This window comes from Limulus polyphemus, unplaced genomic scaffold, assembly GCF_000517525.1.
Source record: "Limulus polyphemus unplaced genomic scaffold, Limulus_polyphemus-2.1.2 Scaffold513, whole genome shotgun sequence".
In the NCBI taxonomy this organism is placed as follows: Eukaryota; Metazoa; Arthropoda; class Merostomata; order Xiphosura; family Limulidae; genus Limulus; species Limulus polyphemus.
In genome coordinates, this window is record NW_013666123.1 from 21,385 (window position 1) to 38,918 (window position 17,534).

General features: G+C 34.6%; 1 protein-coding gene across 1 annotated transcript in view; it reads left to right on the plus strand.

Annotated features, from left to right (window-relative positions):
• The window catches only part of LOC106458778 (dimethylaniline monooxygenase [N-oxide-forming] 5-like), a 45,328-nt gene that overhangs the window by 9,858 nt on the left and 17,936 nt on the right, over positions 1 to 17,534 (plus strand). Inside the window, exon 3 of the mRNA XM_022385112.1 lies at positions 3,258 to 3,890. Coding sequence (XP_022240820.1) covers positions 3,258 to 3,890 — 633 coding nt within the window. The remainder of the gene's footprint in view (positions 1 to 3,257; positions 3,891 to 17,534) is intronic.

Consider the following 17,534-nt stretch of genomic DNA (forward strand, 5'->3'; position numbering starts at 1 on the left):
GTTGGAGGAAAAAGAGAAGAAACGAGAAGAACGAGAAAATGAACAAGAATAGAGACCACAGGAGTGGCAGGAAAACCAGCATTGTAAAATCGCACTTTTCACGCTAAAATCCCATTATCGGCCAGACAAGAGTGGCCTGATATCTAATATTTGGCAGTGGGTGCCTTTTCTCTAGTCTATCACTGCTAAATTGCGGGGAGGTAGACTGTGTGCAGATTTGCACGAAAATCTTACACCTGATACCAACCTTGAAGAACGTTATCTGTAGATCACAGAAATGGTAGTATGAAAACCTTAAATCCTGACCTTTAGTAGTGGCTGATGTTGAATACGAAAACTAAAAGAGCAGTATTTTTTATAAGATAATAGTGTGGTATAAAATCTATAGACAATAATGACCAAAATTAGTTGAAAAACTGTTCTTTTATAGCTTTAAAGTAGAATTTTATGTAGATTTATATTATGTTAAAGCATATTATAATGTAAAAACCCACCTAACGAAACAAGATAGCAGTCTACTGTGGTAAATCATGTTTTTGCTTCACCTATTTTATGCCCCAACACCTTTCCTGATTATTCTGAAGGTGTTTTGTAAGTGCCTTTTCAATATGTTAAAAAAATATTACGATATCAATCTTAAATTTTTTACTGTTAAAAGGAAATAGAACAAACGAATTATGTTTTATATTTAAGTAGTTACTACTGAAGCACCCCAAGTGGCACAGCGGTATGTCTGCGGAATTACAACGCTAAATTCCAGGTTTCGATACCCGTGGTGGGAATAGCACAGATAGCCCATTGTGTAGCTTTGTACTTAATTACAAACAAACAGTACTTACTACTGAAGTTACACGTGTAATACGTGATAATGATCGTAATTAGAGAAATGTACAAATTTCTTATTTTAAATCATCAATTTGGGATTAAACAGTAACTGTAAGTTGCTTTAAAAGTGCAAATAAAATGTTATCAAACACGAATTTCCAAGAATCTAAACTGACGTCCAAAATACTATAATTTTAGAATTTCAGAGAACAGGTAGTTTTGGTGTGCATTCTGTAAGCTTGCGAATAAAGACAAATCTTCACTACTAATACCATCTTGATATGATAACAATAAATGAAACAACTTTTCTTATCAAACATCAGCCAAGTTTTATCGTGAATACGGGTAGTATACAGGAAAGGAGATGATATTCTTGATTTCATTCGAGTTTGACATCTTAATTGTTCAGTGACGTTATTCGGACACCGACACTTGTATTAACCGAATATTTTGAAATCAATGATCCAAATGTAAATACTCTACTACTGCCTCTCGTATGCTTCTTAGATGTGGTAAGTCGGTTATTAATGTAACATTTGGTATATTTTTATATTCCTGTCTGTGTGAGAAATATATTATGAAATAATTTTTCTTGCCCTTTCATTGTAAGCCCTTTCTTTGTCCGGGCATAACTGGCTGCGAGTCGAAGGTTCCGGTTTTCAATAGGTGATACCATTCTATTTAAAGAGCTGTTCAAAGCCGATGTGGCGGCAAGTGCTGATACTTGGCTTTCTTTCCTCTGGTCAAATGTTTGGAGTAAAGGATATCGGAAGATGCAAAATACAAATATAAAAATGTTCTAAAGAACAAGGAATCTTAAATCAATTCCAGTTTAATATGATTTGATAGTGCGACTTCTGTAAATAAATAAATAAAAAAACAGTATTGAAAACCAAGCAAATTGATTTCATGCATTTCAATTTGTAATTAAAATAACTGAATATTTTAAGAGTTACCAGAGATCCTCATGCAAGTAACAATTAGTGTCAAAGGCTTGAAAGACAAAGACGATAAGAAAGGACACAATTATAATGAACATCAAGTTTGTTTTTGCGCATAAACGAACAATGTGTTCGTAGTTCAGCGTCATAAGTCTTCAAGTTTGTTGCTGACTCACTGGGGGGTGAGGGAGGGGACGAAATTTCTCGACAGAGTGGCAGAAACCTACACGGCAGTAGTTCCTGTAATACTGAGAAATGGGTATAACAAGAAGGCTTTTAAAGGATTTAAACATTTTACAGAAGGTGATCAAATCGATGGTTTTTTTTTGCTCTTTCTATTTCCAGTACTCACATTTCGTGTTTTCTGATATTTTATATTTTTATATAATTCTGAAATAATGATATCAGCCTAGAGACCACGATAGCTTAAGTATGATGTTTAATGCCACATTTGCCGGGGCATGAAACCTATAATAGCAGCAATTGGGGCAAAATATCTTACATTTTTAATACGTTTCTCTTAACTGGCATATAGACCTACTTACCAATAGTGGTTTCAACAGATTTTGAATGTTGGTGCTCAGTTAGCCCGATGGATTAAAAAAAAGTAAACAGGCAACACAATTAAGAGAAATTCAAAATCTTTCAGCAGCTTAGACGCACATATAACTTTACAAAACTGCTCAACAAAGTTGATTAGAAATTTAAAGTCGGCCCTGAAAAGAAAACTCAAACGTTAAATACACAAAGCGACCTCGTTATTGACAAGTTTTAAATCGCGACGATTAATCTCAAGTTTTTTAGCATGCAGAACTTTTAAAATTTTGATATATCTGTTTTCTGGTGTTGTTTGATTGTACACTCGAGCGAAAGAGTGTGTTTCATAAAGTAGAATCTCGGGCTTGTTTGGTATTCTGGCATTGCACTTTTATCTAAACTCATATGTATACAACCCCCAAATAGTTTAGTTAAGTCAGATTTGTTTTTCATTTTTATTGTAGTGTTTTAATACATTTTCATAACATATTTCAAAAATTTCACATCAAATTCAATTTACATTTTCGTATTGTTTGGGGTCATGTACTTACGATGGATGAGTAGACACATGATATTTCGAGCTTCTTTTTCAGATTTTTAAATATAATAATCAAATTTACTTTTGAATTATTATAGAAATGTGATAAGGAAAATGATCTTATGTTAAAATTATGTATCGTTTATCATTATTTCTTGATCTTTTGTAGTTTGAGGAAATTTATATTAGGTATTTGTTTATAACATGTGGAACTAATAACAAGATTTAACGTATCAGCCAATTATACTTAAGAAATGAATGACGTTTTTTTTGACATTTTATTTAGTAAGTAACATAACTAATTCAATATACAGATCTGACCAGAAGTACACATGAAGACCATTGTTATCAAAACACGGTCACTGATATGGGAATAAGTTACGTTGAATAAAGCTTTACTAGAACAACTTATTAACATGACGGAAAATAGACGAATCTGTATTATTGGAGCCGGATCTAGTGGACTCACCTCCATTAAAGCATGCCTGGAAGAAGGTCTCCAACCATTCTGTTATGAAAAGACTGACCACCTAGGTGGTCTGTGGCGTTATCGAGACAATGACTTGGAGGGCGTTGCTTCAGTGATGAAGTCTACAATAATCAACACCAGTAAAGAAATAAATGCCTACAGTGACTTCCCTCCTCCGAAGGAATTTCCTAATTACATGCACAACAGTTACATGATCAGGTACATTGAAATGTATGCTGAAGAGTTCGACCTGGCTCGACACATTCACTTTAGACACGAGATCCTAAAAGTTGAAGAAAACCATGACTTTGATGAAACTGGCCGCTGGAAAGTTGCCATTCGGAACATTGAAGAAGACCAAATCTTTGATGACGTCTTTGATGGAGTAATGGTGTGCATCGGACATCACGTGTATCCTCACGTCCCTACTTTCCCGGGTATTGAAAAGTTTAAAGGTAAAGTACTTCATACCCATAGCTACAAAAAACCGGATGGATTTAGTGACAAAAGAATAGTGATCGTTGGTATTGGAAACTCCGGAGGAGATGTGGCTGTGGAACTAAGCCAAATAACGGATAAGGTAAGAGTCTGGTAGAAGTAGAAATGTTGTGTTTTTTAACCATTCAGACTTGACGGCTAATTTTTAGTCCTAAGGATGCGAGAAAATCGATCTAGAGTGACTGATTTAAATTACTCTCTTCCATATAGACTGTTCTCGAGCGTATTTTACCAAATTTTATTGCTATATGGTTAACACGAAAATACAACAACAACAACAACAACTTAGTAGTATAAGTAAATAGATAATTTTCTAAATCAAATGTAGTGTCTATTATTTTCCAGCCCCCCAGTGGTACAGCGGTATGTCTGCGGACTTACAACGCCAGAAACCGGGTTTCGATACCCGTGGTGGGCAGAGCACAGATAGCCCATTGCGTAGCTTTGTGCTTAATTTCAAACAAACAAAATTATTTTCCTGTCAGAATATAATTTCCTCATATTTTTTGTTTATCAAGCATCCATTACGTATCTGAGAATTAGAAACTTATATAAAAATATCCACCCGCATGCATTATATCGAGTTTATAACGATGTCTTATTTCATGGTGACCATTAGGAGGCAAAGTTATATGTTTATCCCTCCCCCTAAAAAAAAGTACGAGTCGCCAAAAAATAACTTAAACTGTCCTTTCGATGGAATAATATATGCTGCTACCAATAAATTATTTCTAGGTCAAACAGTAAGTGCACCTTAGAAAATTTAAATTAAATCAAATGGAAAAGTTCAAGATAACTTGTATGTGCTTTAGTGTACAATTAATTTTAAGAACTGTTAACCCAACTGCATATAATTCACTTTCCTATACTCGAGTGTATAAAACAGAAGACACCTTGTATTAGCACAAGACATAAACCATTCTGAACCATTCGAAAGAATAGGCTGAAAATGGTAAAAAGCGCAGAAGCTAACACAACATCATCCTTGTAATCTATATATATAATAGTACTGTCTGTTGTATGTCCAGGTAACTACTTCACAGGGTGTGAATGGATCTTTACCAAAATTTTTATGGAGAGTCATTCGGTCCGTGAGGGGAAACATACAAATTATCAGTTTTGCGGTTTGTATTGGCGTTTTTTTACCACAACTTCGCACCTTGTTGATGGTTCTTCACCAAATTTGGCATGAAGGTTTGTTGGGTCCATGTGGAGATACATGCATATTTGCGGGTTTCACATTTTGTGTTTTGTAGTTTTTATGGGCGCTTTTGCGCTTTTTACAATTACGTATAAGGGAAGGCAACTTTTAATGTCTTAAGATAGCCTGTCATTAATCATGAATTTGAATAACTTCTGTCCGAGGGACGAGTACTCCAGGTAGTATATAATATGTCAAGAAAGAAAACAAATACAATAATTTAACATAACAATATTCTCTATTTCTGTTGCATAATTCAACAATAAAGAAAAACTCCCAGAAACTAAAGTAATACAATTTTAAAAGTTTCGTTTTGAGTTTACTTGCTGTATCTTTACAGTTAAAACATGTGTATTTGAGAATGATCGCACCAGTGATCGAAACGTCGTACGTGTTTTAAAAATATTCTTCCTTGCTGTAAAGCCTTCCCAGTGGCATAGCGGTATGTCTGCGGACTTACAACACTAGAATGCGGGTTTCGATACCCGTGGTGGGCAGAGCACAGATAGTCCATTGTGTAGCTAGCTTTGTACTTAATTACAAACAAACCTTCTTATAAAAGCTGTAACTTATAATAATATATTAACGCTATTAAAATCACAAACTCAGGATAATCTTTAAAAACCAGATTATTTTAACCCTTACTCGGAAATCAACTTCCTTACAGAAAGAGAACAGAAAAAATATATATTTCTACTAACTACTGACGAGTAATTATTATAAGTTTATATACGTAACCAAGAGGACGATACCTTTAACTGATTCGTATCGTAATCAATCAGAGAAAATTCTTAAGTGCATACAATGAAGACATCTCTACAATGGTCGGGTCGAACGTGGCCGACCTAGTGATTAACCTGCCCAGACTATGAATCCGATAGTTGTCGTTTGTGTCCCCTTTCCGAAAAAACACATTCCGCAATTTGAGGCAGTGGCTGCGCTATAAAAGTAACAATCAAATCCCACTATTCTGTCAGACAAGGATTTGTTTTTTGTTGTGAAGCGCAAATTACACAATGGTTATGGAAACTCCATTTTTAGCGTTATAAGTTATCAAACTTACTGCTCAGCTACCGGAGGTAAGTGAGACAAGAGTACTTTATTTGAATGTATTATGTAAAATAGTCATACATCCTCCCTATTAAAAGGATTTCGCTTAACCCCTGCAGAATATTTTGCTGTCAAATCATTGTGAGAAAGTCGCGACTTCAAAACAAGAATTAATTAACTGAATAAATCTTAACATTTTGTTTATTTAAACTGCAAACAATTTCCCCTTTGGTTTTTAAACCAATTAGAAAGAGGTAGATATCATAGCCACTTGGTTTAGTATAAATGTTATGGTTAACACTTTGGTTTTTAAACCAATTAGAAAGTGGTAGAAATCTCAGCCACTTGGTTTAGTATAAATGTTATGGTTAACACTTTGGTTTTTAAACCAATTAGAAAGTGGTAGATATTATAGCTACTTAGTTTAGTATAAATGTTATGTTTAACACTTTGGTTTTTAAACCAATTAGAAAGTGGTAGATATTATAGCCACTTGGTTTAGTATAAATGTTATGGTTAACACTTTGGTTTTTAAACCAATTAGAAAGTGGTAGATATCATAGCCACTTAGTTTAGTATAGATGTTATGGTTAACACTTTTTAAAAACACGTATATAAAGTTTAAACTCAAAACATGGGCATTAAATGTCTAATAAAGCGTGGTAACATAAAATTAATAAATCAGTCTGTATCTGAAGGCTTCTAATGCTAAAACACGTGTTTCAATACCCGTAGTGGGCAAGGTACATTTAGCCCATTGTGTAAGTTTCTGTTTAACAAACAAACAATTTAGTTAATTTAACGTGTGCTTTCTTTTATTTTGTCTTCTGTACTCTGCGAAATTCTCAAAAACTGGCGTAACACCACTATCAATAGAATCACAATTTGTTTAGGAAAATACGGTTTCTCAAGTTGCTTCTCGTTTTGAGGTTTACTGGTATAATATTTTTTGGTTCACACAATACTCTAAAACCTGAGCGCTTTCGAAAGGCTGACCTGTCTTCTTCAGTGGCAAACTGGGAATGATTTATTTTTTGGTTATTTGTTCTGACTAAGACGTCAGTCTTATATTACTTTCAAATGTTATACTTTAATTCGCTATATGTCTCTATTATTTCCATTCATGATGTATTTGTTTCTGTAATTTTTGGCATTGCCATACCTATATCATACTTAATTTTTGCAATTTTTTATTACTTGTTTCCCTTTTTTTTAAACAATTTCATTGAAGTAGGTTGATAAGTGAAAATTTGTTTTTTAATAATTTAGTAATTTATTTTTATAATTCAATAGTAATATATTGAATATATTGTTAATATCATATCAATTTATCTAATTCTGGATTACATGGGGGGGTGTGGGGCAGTGAAGCTGGAATGGGTCCTCCAGGACGGTACAAGTACCCCGGAGCGCTGGACCGACTTTAAGGCGATACTACAGAACTCATGCCTTGCAACTACACCCCAACTCACTGCATGTACATACAATCGGCTCCACCACTTGTTAAGGTCATGTCAATTAATAGGAAGGACATCATACAGACCCAAGACCATGAAATATGATACCACGCATATACACACAGCTGCCAGGATCAGCCTCACTGACAATTTGAAGAAAAGTAGACCGTTATGGAATGTATTGTTTTGATAATTAAGAAACTGGTATTTCTAAATTCAGGCATCAATAACACGTACACAGATCTGTCAGTTGCATAAATACTTGATCACCTTTATATCTTGAATATTAATTTAGATTATTCTTTCTTTCCTTATCTATTTTTGCTGAAATTGTTTTGGCAGATATCATGTTTGTGCAATGAAAAATCACAAACGGTTGTTATACAAAAACAATTTGTGCTGCTACTTAGCGACCAGAAATGAAACTATTATTTACGAAACATGGAAATAATATATGCTTATAAACTGAACTCACTTCTAAGTCGCAGTTTTCGTTTTTATGATTTCCCCACAAAAATATGTGAGGTAAAAAAACAGAATAATATTACTGTTATACAAGCTGTGAAACACTCGATAATGGCAATTAAGTGCTCAAATAAGGCTATAACTCAACTTTAGCAGTTATTTGTAAGCATCATAGAGTAACAGATTCGATGCAGTGGCCATTATTTTCTCGGCTCAACTCTACATACTAAGCACTACTGTGCTTAGTAATAACCTGCTAGCAAGTACTCTTAAAATGCTTTTCTGCTGTACTAAAACCATTGTGAAAACTTCGTTCATTTTTCTGGTTAGCGTGGGAGAAGAAAAAAAAAAGATGAACACTTTGTCTCTTTAGATACTTCTCAGTTCTCCACTTTAGCAACACTTTTCAATGATACTGGGAGTCTCACAAGCTGTGAAACACTTGCTAATGGCAATTAGGTGCTAAAATAAGGCTATAACTCAACTTTATCAATTACTTGTGAGCATCATAGAGTAACAGATTGAATGCAGCAGCTATATATATTTTTCTACATACTAAGCATTATGGTGCTTAATGATATACTAGGATGTATCTGATGTTGTGATTCACCAGTATCTATTTAAGATTTGAGGACAGAATCTTCATTGCACTTAATGCAAAACATTTGTTCTTAATACAAAAGTATGATAAAAACTCGTTTCATAGTCTAGAAGCTTTGCATATAAACATATGTTAACATATTTTGATACTTTTGGTATCTACCACCAAAATATATTTAATAAAATATGTGAGCAATGCAGTTGTTTACAATATTAACAATATGTTTGAACTTCCTAGGTTTATCTTAGTACCAGGCGTGGATGTTGGATTACCCAGAGAGTTGGTCCCAGTGGAATGCCTGCTGACCTTTCACTTATTCGGCGATCACTGAACTGTTTATTTAGTTTCCTACCTTACAATACAAGATGTGACATAGTGGAGAAAAATTTAAACAAAAAGATGGATCACACTGCCTATTCTCTTAAGCCTAAGCATCGAGTTTTCGGACAGCATCCAATGGTTAATGATGCTCTTCCCAATAGGATTTTGAGTGGAACTGTTCGATACTGGTAAGCAACACAAGGTCCCCAAAAACACTGCCAAAACAGTGGCAGATCAGTTACCAGCAGACGTAGTAGATTAGGCTTAACTTTCAAAAGAGAAGCTACTTCGTCCATATAGTCGATCCAATCAACTTGTATTGTGTGACGTAGACCTTCAAAGTACCTTGTGGCCATGGATTCAGCTTTGTGATTAATGTCGGCCATCATCTCTTCGAGAGGAGGAAGTTTAAGTCGCTTCGTTATCAACTGTGCCACCCATCGGGCTTGGATCTCAGAAATAGGAAGGATAGAACCTAAAGGTTGGACAAGCCCGATGATGGCCAAAGATGGATGTTTCAATTTAGGAGGAATTACGTACTTGAATAGTTCCACTTTGTTCTTATTAACAGAAATAACATCATCGTCCAAAAAGGGAAACTTAATCTTATACCCAGTGGCTAAAATGACGACATCAACTTTACACTCTTCGTCTTCTCCTTCAAAAATCACTCCATTTTCTGTAAACTCTTTGATATTTCCTTTTACTACTCTCTACGGTTCTCATACTTGGCCTGGAGCCAGAAAGGCAATCATGACTTGTAACGAACGTGTACTTGAACCGCTCAGAACTCGTCGATTGAATAATTCCACTGAAATAACCCAGTCTGGTAGACTTTGGAATCTTTTGGTTATTGTTATTCTGGCTGTGCTTCTTGCCTTCGTATATAAAGGATTTTTTGAATGAAAAGAAATTTAGACATTCTTATCTGTCTTTGACATGAATTACGAAAGAAGAAAAAAATTATGTGTAACGCTTCATTCTTTGGAAGCAGAAAATGAAGATCTTGCTTATCTTATTGCTTAATTTTTAATTCTTTGTTTATATTCAAATGTTGAAAATATTTTATAGTAATTTCAACAGATTTACATATCATTATAGTCAAATTATTTCTTCAAATAGCGAAGAATGTGTTGTATCAAATAAAATATGAATTGTTCATCACAACTGGCTGAGTAAAATAATGTAACAAGCGTTATTTCCCCTATATTTCTGCCATTAGACAAGAATGTTTCATCTCTTATTTTCTTTCCAGTGGTTCAGCGCTAATTGAAGGCTTATAACACTACAAACCGGGTTTCGATACCCGTGGTGGGCAGAGCACAGACAGCCCACTGTGTAGCTTTGTGGGTAAGAACACACAAACAACATCACACCTGCTTCTCTTTATGTCTTAGAAATTTAGAAAAACTGTATATATTCAAATAATCTATAGAAAATTTATCTACATCTTACCAGCACTGTCCTTTCCAAAATATTTATTGTAGTTAAAATGAACTTTTGATTGAGTGATTGTTTTGTAGTTAAGCACAAAGCTACACAGTGAGCTATCTGTGCTCTACCCACCACGGGTATCGAAGCTCAGTTTCTAGTGGTGTAAGACCGCTGACATACCGCTTGCCACCGGGGGGGGGGCATGAGCTTTTGTCTATTAGTTCTTCGTAAAAATATCTAAATAGTTATTAAAATGTTTGCTGCTTTCAATTGAACGGAGACTTCTACTAGAACTTATTACATATTTATGGTAATTTATTTCAATCAATCGTCTATCAATCTGTTCAAAGCACATCATTATACAGACAAGACCAATATAAATATCATTAGTTTTTGGTACCGTAATTGAACTCTCATTCGAACTCCGACAAAAATTAAAATAAGTTTCCAGTTTCAGTTCGTATGTTTTCAGTATTAGTCTAATCGTTTTTTCTACTCAACTGGCACCCCCCAGTGGCACAGCGGTATGTCTGCAGACTTATATTGCTGAAAACCGGGTTTCGATACCCGTGGTGGGCAGAGCACAGATAGCCCTTTGTGTAGCTTTGTGCTTAATAACAAACAACAACAATTACTCAACTGACACGTTAAATCGTGAGATTAACTACATCACCAAATTGATTTTCACACACTTGAATAGATTTCTATCGTCTTTGTCTGAAGAACATTCGTAGGGAAAATGAATAAGGAAGAAAAAAGTTAATATAAAGTCATCTACAAATGTTACATAGATGCTTAAAACGTATTTGAGGATAATATAATGGGAATCAGTGTTTGGCTTGAGTTGAATTTGTCAAACAGGTCAAATCTTCAATTTCCAATTTATTGCAGTAAATTACAGTTTAATAACAATGGTCCAAGTCATACACTGCCATTAAAACTATTTCTTAATCCAGAGATCGTGCTCATCCTGATGGCTATCATTATGCACTGTTGCCTGATACCCCATTTCCTTTGTGACAAGCTTCTGCAAAAAATGGCGAGTGTAATGTTTCAGATTACAATCAAATAATTTATATGTGTCTTACTACGCGTGCTTAAACTGTACTGTTTGAAGATCAAGAAAAGACTGGAGACAGTAGCGAGCCGTCTGTGTCAGAGAATAACCGTATAAACGAACACCCTGTAGTTACTTCATAAAGACATTAAAAATGTTGCTACCCTCCAGTGGTTTAGTGGTAAGTCCGAAGGCTTATAACGCTAAAATCCAGGTTTTGATACCCGTGATGAGCACAGTATATATAGTCCATTGTGTAGCTATGTGCTCCACAACAAAGAAACGAAGTACAAATGTTGTCGAGTGAAACAAAAAAGAAGAAAAATATTACTACGCCATGATCAGCTTTTAGAAATTCCAGCATCTAAATAATAACTCCATGCATCATTCGTATCATTTTCACCACTTTGTGTATCTCGAATCATTAGAACCACGGCTGAAAGAACTGGTAAGTTGCTTCAAAAACTCTCTCATAGTCTTAGAAATTCAGAAAATTAGGAGAAAATGTGTCATTATATTGCATTATACAGAACCAATGGTACACGACATTTTGAAACGTTGGTAGACAAGCTGATGTCGACTAGCTGAAGAAAACTGTTTGAAATCTATAATTTTCGACTAATTGGTCAACAAACGGGTGAGACAATTGGTCAGCTACATACAAGGTAATGTATATGGCACAGCGGTGTGAATTTCAATATACTGATAAAAAATGGTTTGGTTTGTTTTGAATTTCGCGCAAAGCTACACAAAAACTGTTTGCGCTAGCGGTCCATAATTTAGCAGTGAAAGACTAAAGGGAAGGCAGCTAGTCATCATCACCCACCACCAACTCTTGGGCTACTCTTTTGCCAACGAATAGTGGAATTAACCGTCACATTATATCGTCTCCACGGTTGAAAGGGCGAACATGTTTGGTGTGACGGGGATTCGAACCCGCGACCCTCAGATTGCAAGACAAGCGCCCAACAGAAAAATGCAATATGAAATCTTGGATTATTCAGAGTTGCATCTCAATACGTATAAGAAGCTCAGCTTATAGAGCTCTCGGACACTGGGACGGCGCTATATCAGAACCACGAGAAGTCATCATAGAATAGCCTCAGAAAAACAAAAGTAACAACCACTAGTTCATCAATATAATCCAAAAACTTGCAAGGAAACAAAAGTCATGTACGTCTGATAAATGTACTCCACGATAATATGCACTTTCAAGGAAAAAAAAAGTATAAATCCCCCCACACACACACACATACATAAAACATGGGCCTCGCCTAGTAACAGAAGAGCTGTGTCTTAGCATCTGAACTTAGAATGACTACCATGATCCTGTCATTCAACATCTCAGAATAGGCTAGCCACATTCCACAGAAGGAATGAAAAATGACCCAGTTTCTCAGTATTGGATAACATGAGGTGCGATCTTTAGTACCCAAAGACGTCGTCCACTTTTGCCCTTCAGGTAACTCCCGTGATCTACTGGAGGGAAAAACAAAAAACAATCTCACTTTGAAATGTTACTGACAGCTGAGAAACAGTTAAAGTCATTGATCCTACAGATTATAAAACTCATCCTCATCCCATACTACAAAACTGTATGTATTTGGCTCAAGAAATACAATACCACTAATGGGCTTCATCCAAGTGTAGGTACAATATTAAAAGAGTTACTTAAGTCACGTATAATGTCACTAAAGACCATCTGCATCTATGATAGTGTTGTTTCACTGTATACATGAAAATATTCTCCTATGAAGCATGAGACACCAGCTTTGATAAATTGATATCGAGATCTTTACTCTGGTATAGGGAAATTCAAAAACTTTAAAATTAAACTTCACATAGATAAAACATAAAGCAAGTGATTCAATATCAAAGACAGATTCTATTCAACCTTAGAAAACAGGTATAAAAATGATTAGCATTGTCATAAAGTCAAGGAATTGGACATCAGGTAAGTGGGTCGTATCAATGAGTTACTGCGATAATAATCCCAAGCCTAAAAACCCAAGCATGATTTGAAAATATTTAGACATGAGTTTGCCAAATCAAATCATTCAAATAGACTGAAATATCACTCCAACAACTGATGATATGATATCATATATGAATGAGGCTCAACTCTTTTTTTTCTTTCTAATTTGGTTCTGGAAGCAGAATATAAAAGTTAGAGCTAGCACCAATGAGTCGGTACATTATTATTTTATCTATACAAATTCGTCTCAGAAGTTGTATCAGGTTAAATTTGGAATATGATCAGCCATATTACTATTTTATCTATTCACGTAAGTCTCAGAAGATATACCAGATTAACTTTGGAATATCATCAGCCGCATTACTATTTTATCTATTCACGTAAGTCTCAGAAGATATACCAGATTAACTTTGGAATATCATCAGCCACATTACTATTTTATCTATTCACGTAAGTCTCAAAAGATATACCAGATTAACTTTGGAATATCATCAGCCACATTACTATTTTATCTATTCACGTAAGTCTCAGAAGATATATCAAATTAACTTTAGAATATCATCAGCCACGGAAGTCTTTCAAAACACCATACACCAAGTCTTAGATAGTTTCCTGGTACCACAAGTGTCAATGAGTAGATCTTAGTGTATGGTATTATCCAAGATGTTCCTAAAACACTCGGAGCTTGTTTTAAATAAGAAAAACTTAATTCTTCAAAAAGAGAAATGCAAGTTTAATAAATCCTGTCCGCAATCCTTTGGGTATATATTCTCAAAAGAAAGAAATTATCCTAATCCCATAAAGGCTATCAATAAATTGAGCCTCTCTGTAATGCATCTGAAGTGTGTAGTTTATTAGGCCTTGAAAGCTACTGAGAACGTTTCACACCAGGTTTGGCAACCATAGCTTATCTTCCACGTGAGTAAATAAAATATAATCGGCAGTGAATATGGGCAAAAGAACACGAAAATGCACTAACGTTTGCTGAAACAGTTACTAATGTGTTACAGTGTAGTGATATACTTTGACCCTAATATATGTAGACGCCAGTCTTGTAGACTAGGAACCATCTTAATGAAGACAATGAAGACTTATACTGGCCAAGCATTCAGTAATATAGAGAAAATATACTCAGATGCCTATATTTTGAGTATGTAAGCATTACCACCACTACCTTTATACCATACTATTCAAGCTGATTACAGACCACAGCCACCACTACTTTTATACCATACTATTCAAGCTGATGACAGACCACAACCACCACCACCTTTATACCATACTATTCAAGCTGATCACAGACCACAGCCACCACTACCTTTATACCATACTATTCAAGCTGATCACAGACCACAACCACCACTACCTGGACTTCGATAGATCATTCAGAATTTGTCAAAAAAAAAAAGACAAAGATAGAATATGGTGTACTGTTTAATTGTAATGATTAAAACTATAACCAGAGTTTGTCTTCTTGTAAACTTTTAACTTTGTGTGTTTTGCACTATTTGAAGATCAAGCCCAGTCAGCTGCAAAATAAACATCATGTTTCCTGTATCTCGTGTAGTTGTTTTAGTGTAAGAAATCACAATGATGTTACAACGAAGTCAGCCTTAGACCTTATATTTTGACAAACTTTCCGCAGACTCTTCAATACATGTAGATATTTACTTCCTATACTACGTTTTAACGTATAAAAATAAAATATCCATTGGTGGTGGATTAGAAGAGCTGACAGGTGTGTGGCAAAATTTGCGATTGTTCTGATTCGTATCTCTTTGGACATCTTATTCCATGCAAACAGCCGTTAATTTCTAGGTGTGGCTTCAAATTTTCGTTTGTTACTTTGTTAATGATGTGAAGAGGTGTGACCAAGTTAATCATAGCGGCTTTTTGACTCTTTCACAACTCATTTAATTTTAAAAATAAAGAGATTGTTGTACACTGGATTGGAATATGAATTTTCGAGCCTGTTGCTGTCCTAAACATTTTGATTTTCGAGTTTTTCAGCTTCCATGGAGAACATTGACTCTTTCATTTAAATTTAATATGAGAGTTATGATCAAGATAGTTATAGAGCTCGAGTGTTAAATTTAGTATTGTTAGAAGCAATATTTTCGGCAAGTTTGCTTATGTAACTGTTTAGGAATCATTCGTTATGTAGTTCAGTTGCAATGAATTGACGTCATGCTACTCGAACCTTCTGAATTTAAGTGAGTATTGTTACTTCATAATGTATCGTAATTTGTTGAAAGTGCTAGGTGTGTTAGTCGGGCAACATATATAGGCGACCAATTTACTGCAAGTAAGTAAGGTAGTGAAAGTTCAAGTGAGAAACGTGAAGTTAGACTGGGTGATCATGAGTTTAGCCATAAAGTGTGTATAGTGGCGACTTTTTAATGTGTAATAATTGCAAATTGTACTGTAACAACAGAGCAGAGAATAATTATTCGTCTTGTTAATTGGGTTCTAAAGTAACTGAATCAGCCTGTGTGGACTCTCGACGAAAAGAGATGATTATTTAAAGTTCTGGAAACAACGGTGGTGATTAACAGTGTAACGAACATTTTTATATACGTTTGACTTGGTTTGAACATATTATTTTAAAACAATTTGATTATGTGCTGTCTGTTGATTGTTCAAATTTATCGCCAACAATTCACAGACCTACTGTAAAGAATTGCAGCCTTATAAAAACTTGACAGTAACTACGAATAAGCAGATATAATCAGGTGTAAATAGTTAGTACAAGGATATGAAGAAGTATAACAGAAAGCTTTCATTAACACTTTTAGAAAAAAAATCGACACATTTATTGTCAATAATCCGTGAACTTCTTCCAACGAATTGGAGATTCAATCAGAAAAGCATAAGATAATATTACTAAGTTATAGGTGGATGAGTGCTGAAAAACAAGACTAACGAATGAATGCCTCTAATAGAATCAAAGAATATGAAGAAAAAAAACTGCTTTCAGAAGAAAAAAAAAGAAAGAGTAGGTTAGGTGTTAAAATTCAAGGAAAGCCAGAAAACAACAAGCTTGGACAATTCCGAGAATAGTAAAAAAAGGCAACATTCCAGAGATAAGAAGACTTGTAAATTCCTTTAAAGATAAATAAATTTGTTTATTTTATGTTAAACACCAAGCTACACAATGGGCTATCTGTGCTGTGCCCACCACCAGTATTGAAACCTGGTTATTAATGTTATAATCCTTGAGACTTACTGCTGAACCGCTGGGAGAAAAATGAATAAGAATTCAAGACGAAAAGATGAAGGATGGCAATTAAGTGGAATACAGGAGCAATTAACCAATGTTATACACAAACTAAGATGAGAATAATAACTTGGAAGTTAACATTTAGAGTAACATCAAATGCCAAAGAAGTCAACAGGCTGTCATACATTGTATGAGTAGGTGATTCTTAGGATTTGTTATCTTTTAAAAATACAGGGAATGGAGTATTTTCATTTAGAATTAAAAAGATATAACGTTAAAATATTATCCAATAAATAGTTATTAAAAACAGGGACTTGCCCTAAAATGACTCTACATATGATTCGGTGTCTATGACAACATCTTCAGGAGTAAATGTAAAAGCAAGGTTGGGACTTATATACCCATATAATCATTTACATACCAAAACTCCATCTAGACTTAAACTACCCAGATTTACAACACATCTGTCCAGTACTTTATCATTTCTATACCTGGACCAGCTTCCTTGTTTAATATGATATTTTTATTTTTTTAAATTTCAATAGCTTCTCTGATGTTTAATTCTATTATAAATTCTACCTGTTTTATCAACTTAGTGTTATTCTAGTCTATAACATGAGATGTTTCCGTCACGTGTTCTGTTAATATTGATTCATCTACTTTATATTTTACTACCATGTTCCTTGATCCTGCATTTTAAATTTCTACATGTTTGGCCAATTTAAACTCGACCACAGGTACAAGGAATTTTATAAATCTAACATTTATCAATTTATTCTATTCTATCTTTTGTACTGGTAAGACTATTTAATTTATAACGTGGAGAGAATGTTACATTATATTCTATGCATTTTTTCATTATATTTTTTATTTTTGTAGATAAGCCTTAAACATATGGTAAATAACTGCCCCCCCCCCCAGTGGCACAGTGGCATGTCTGCGGAC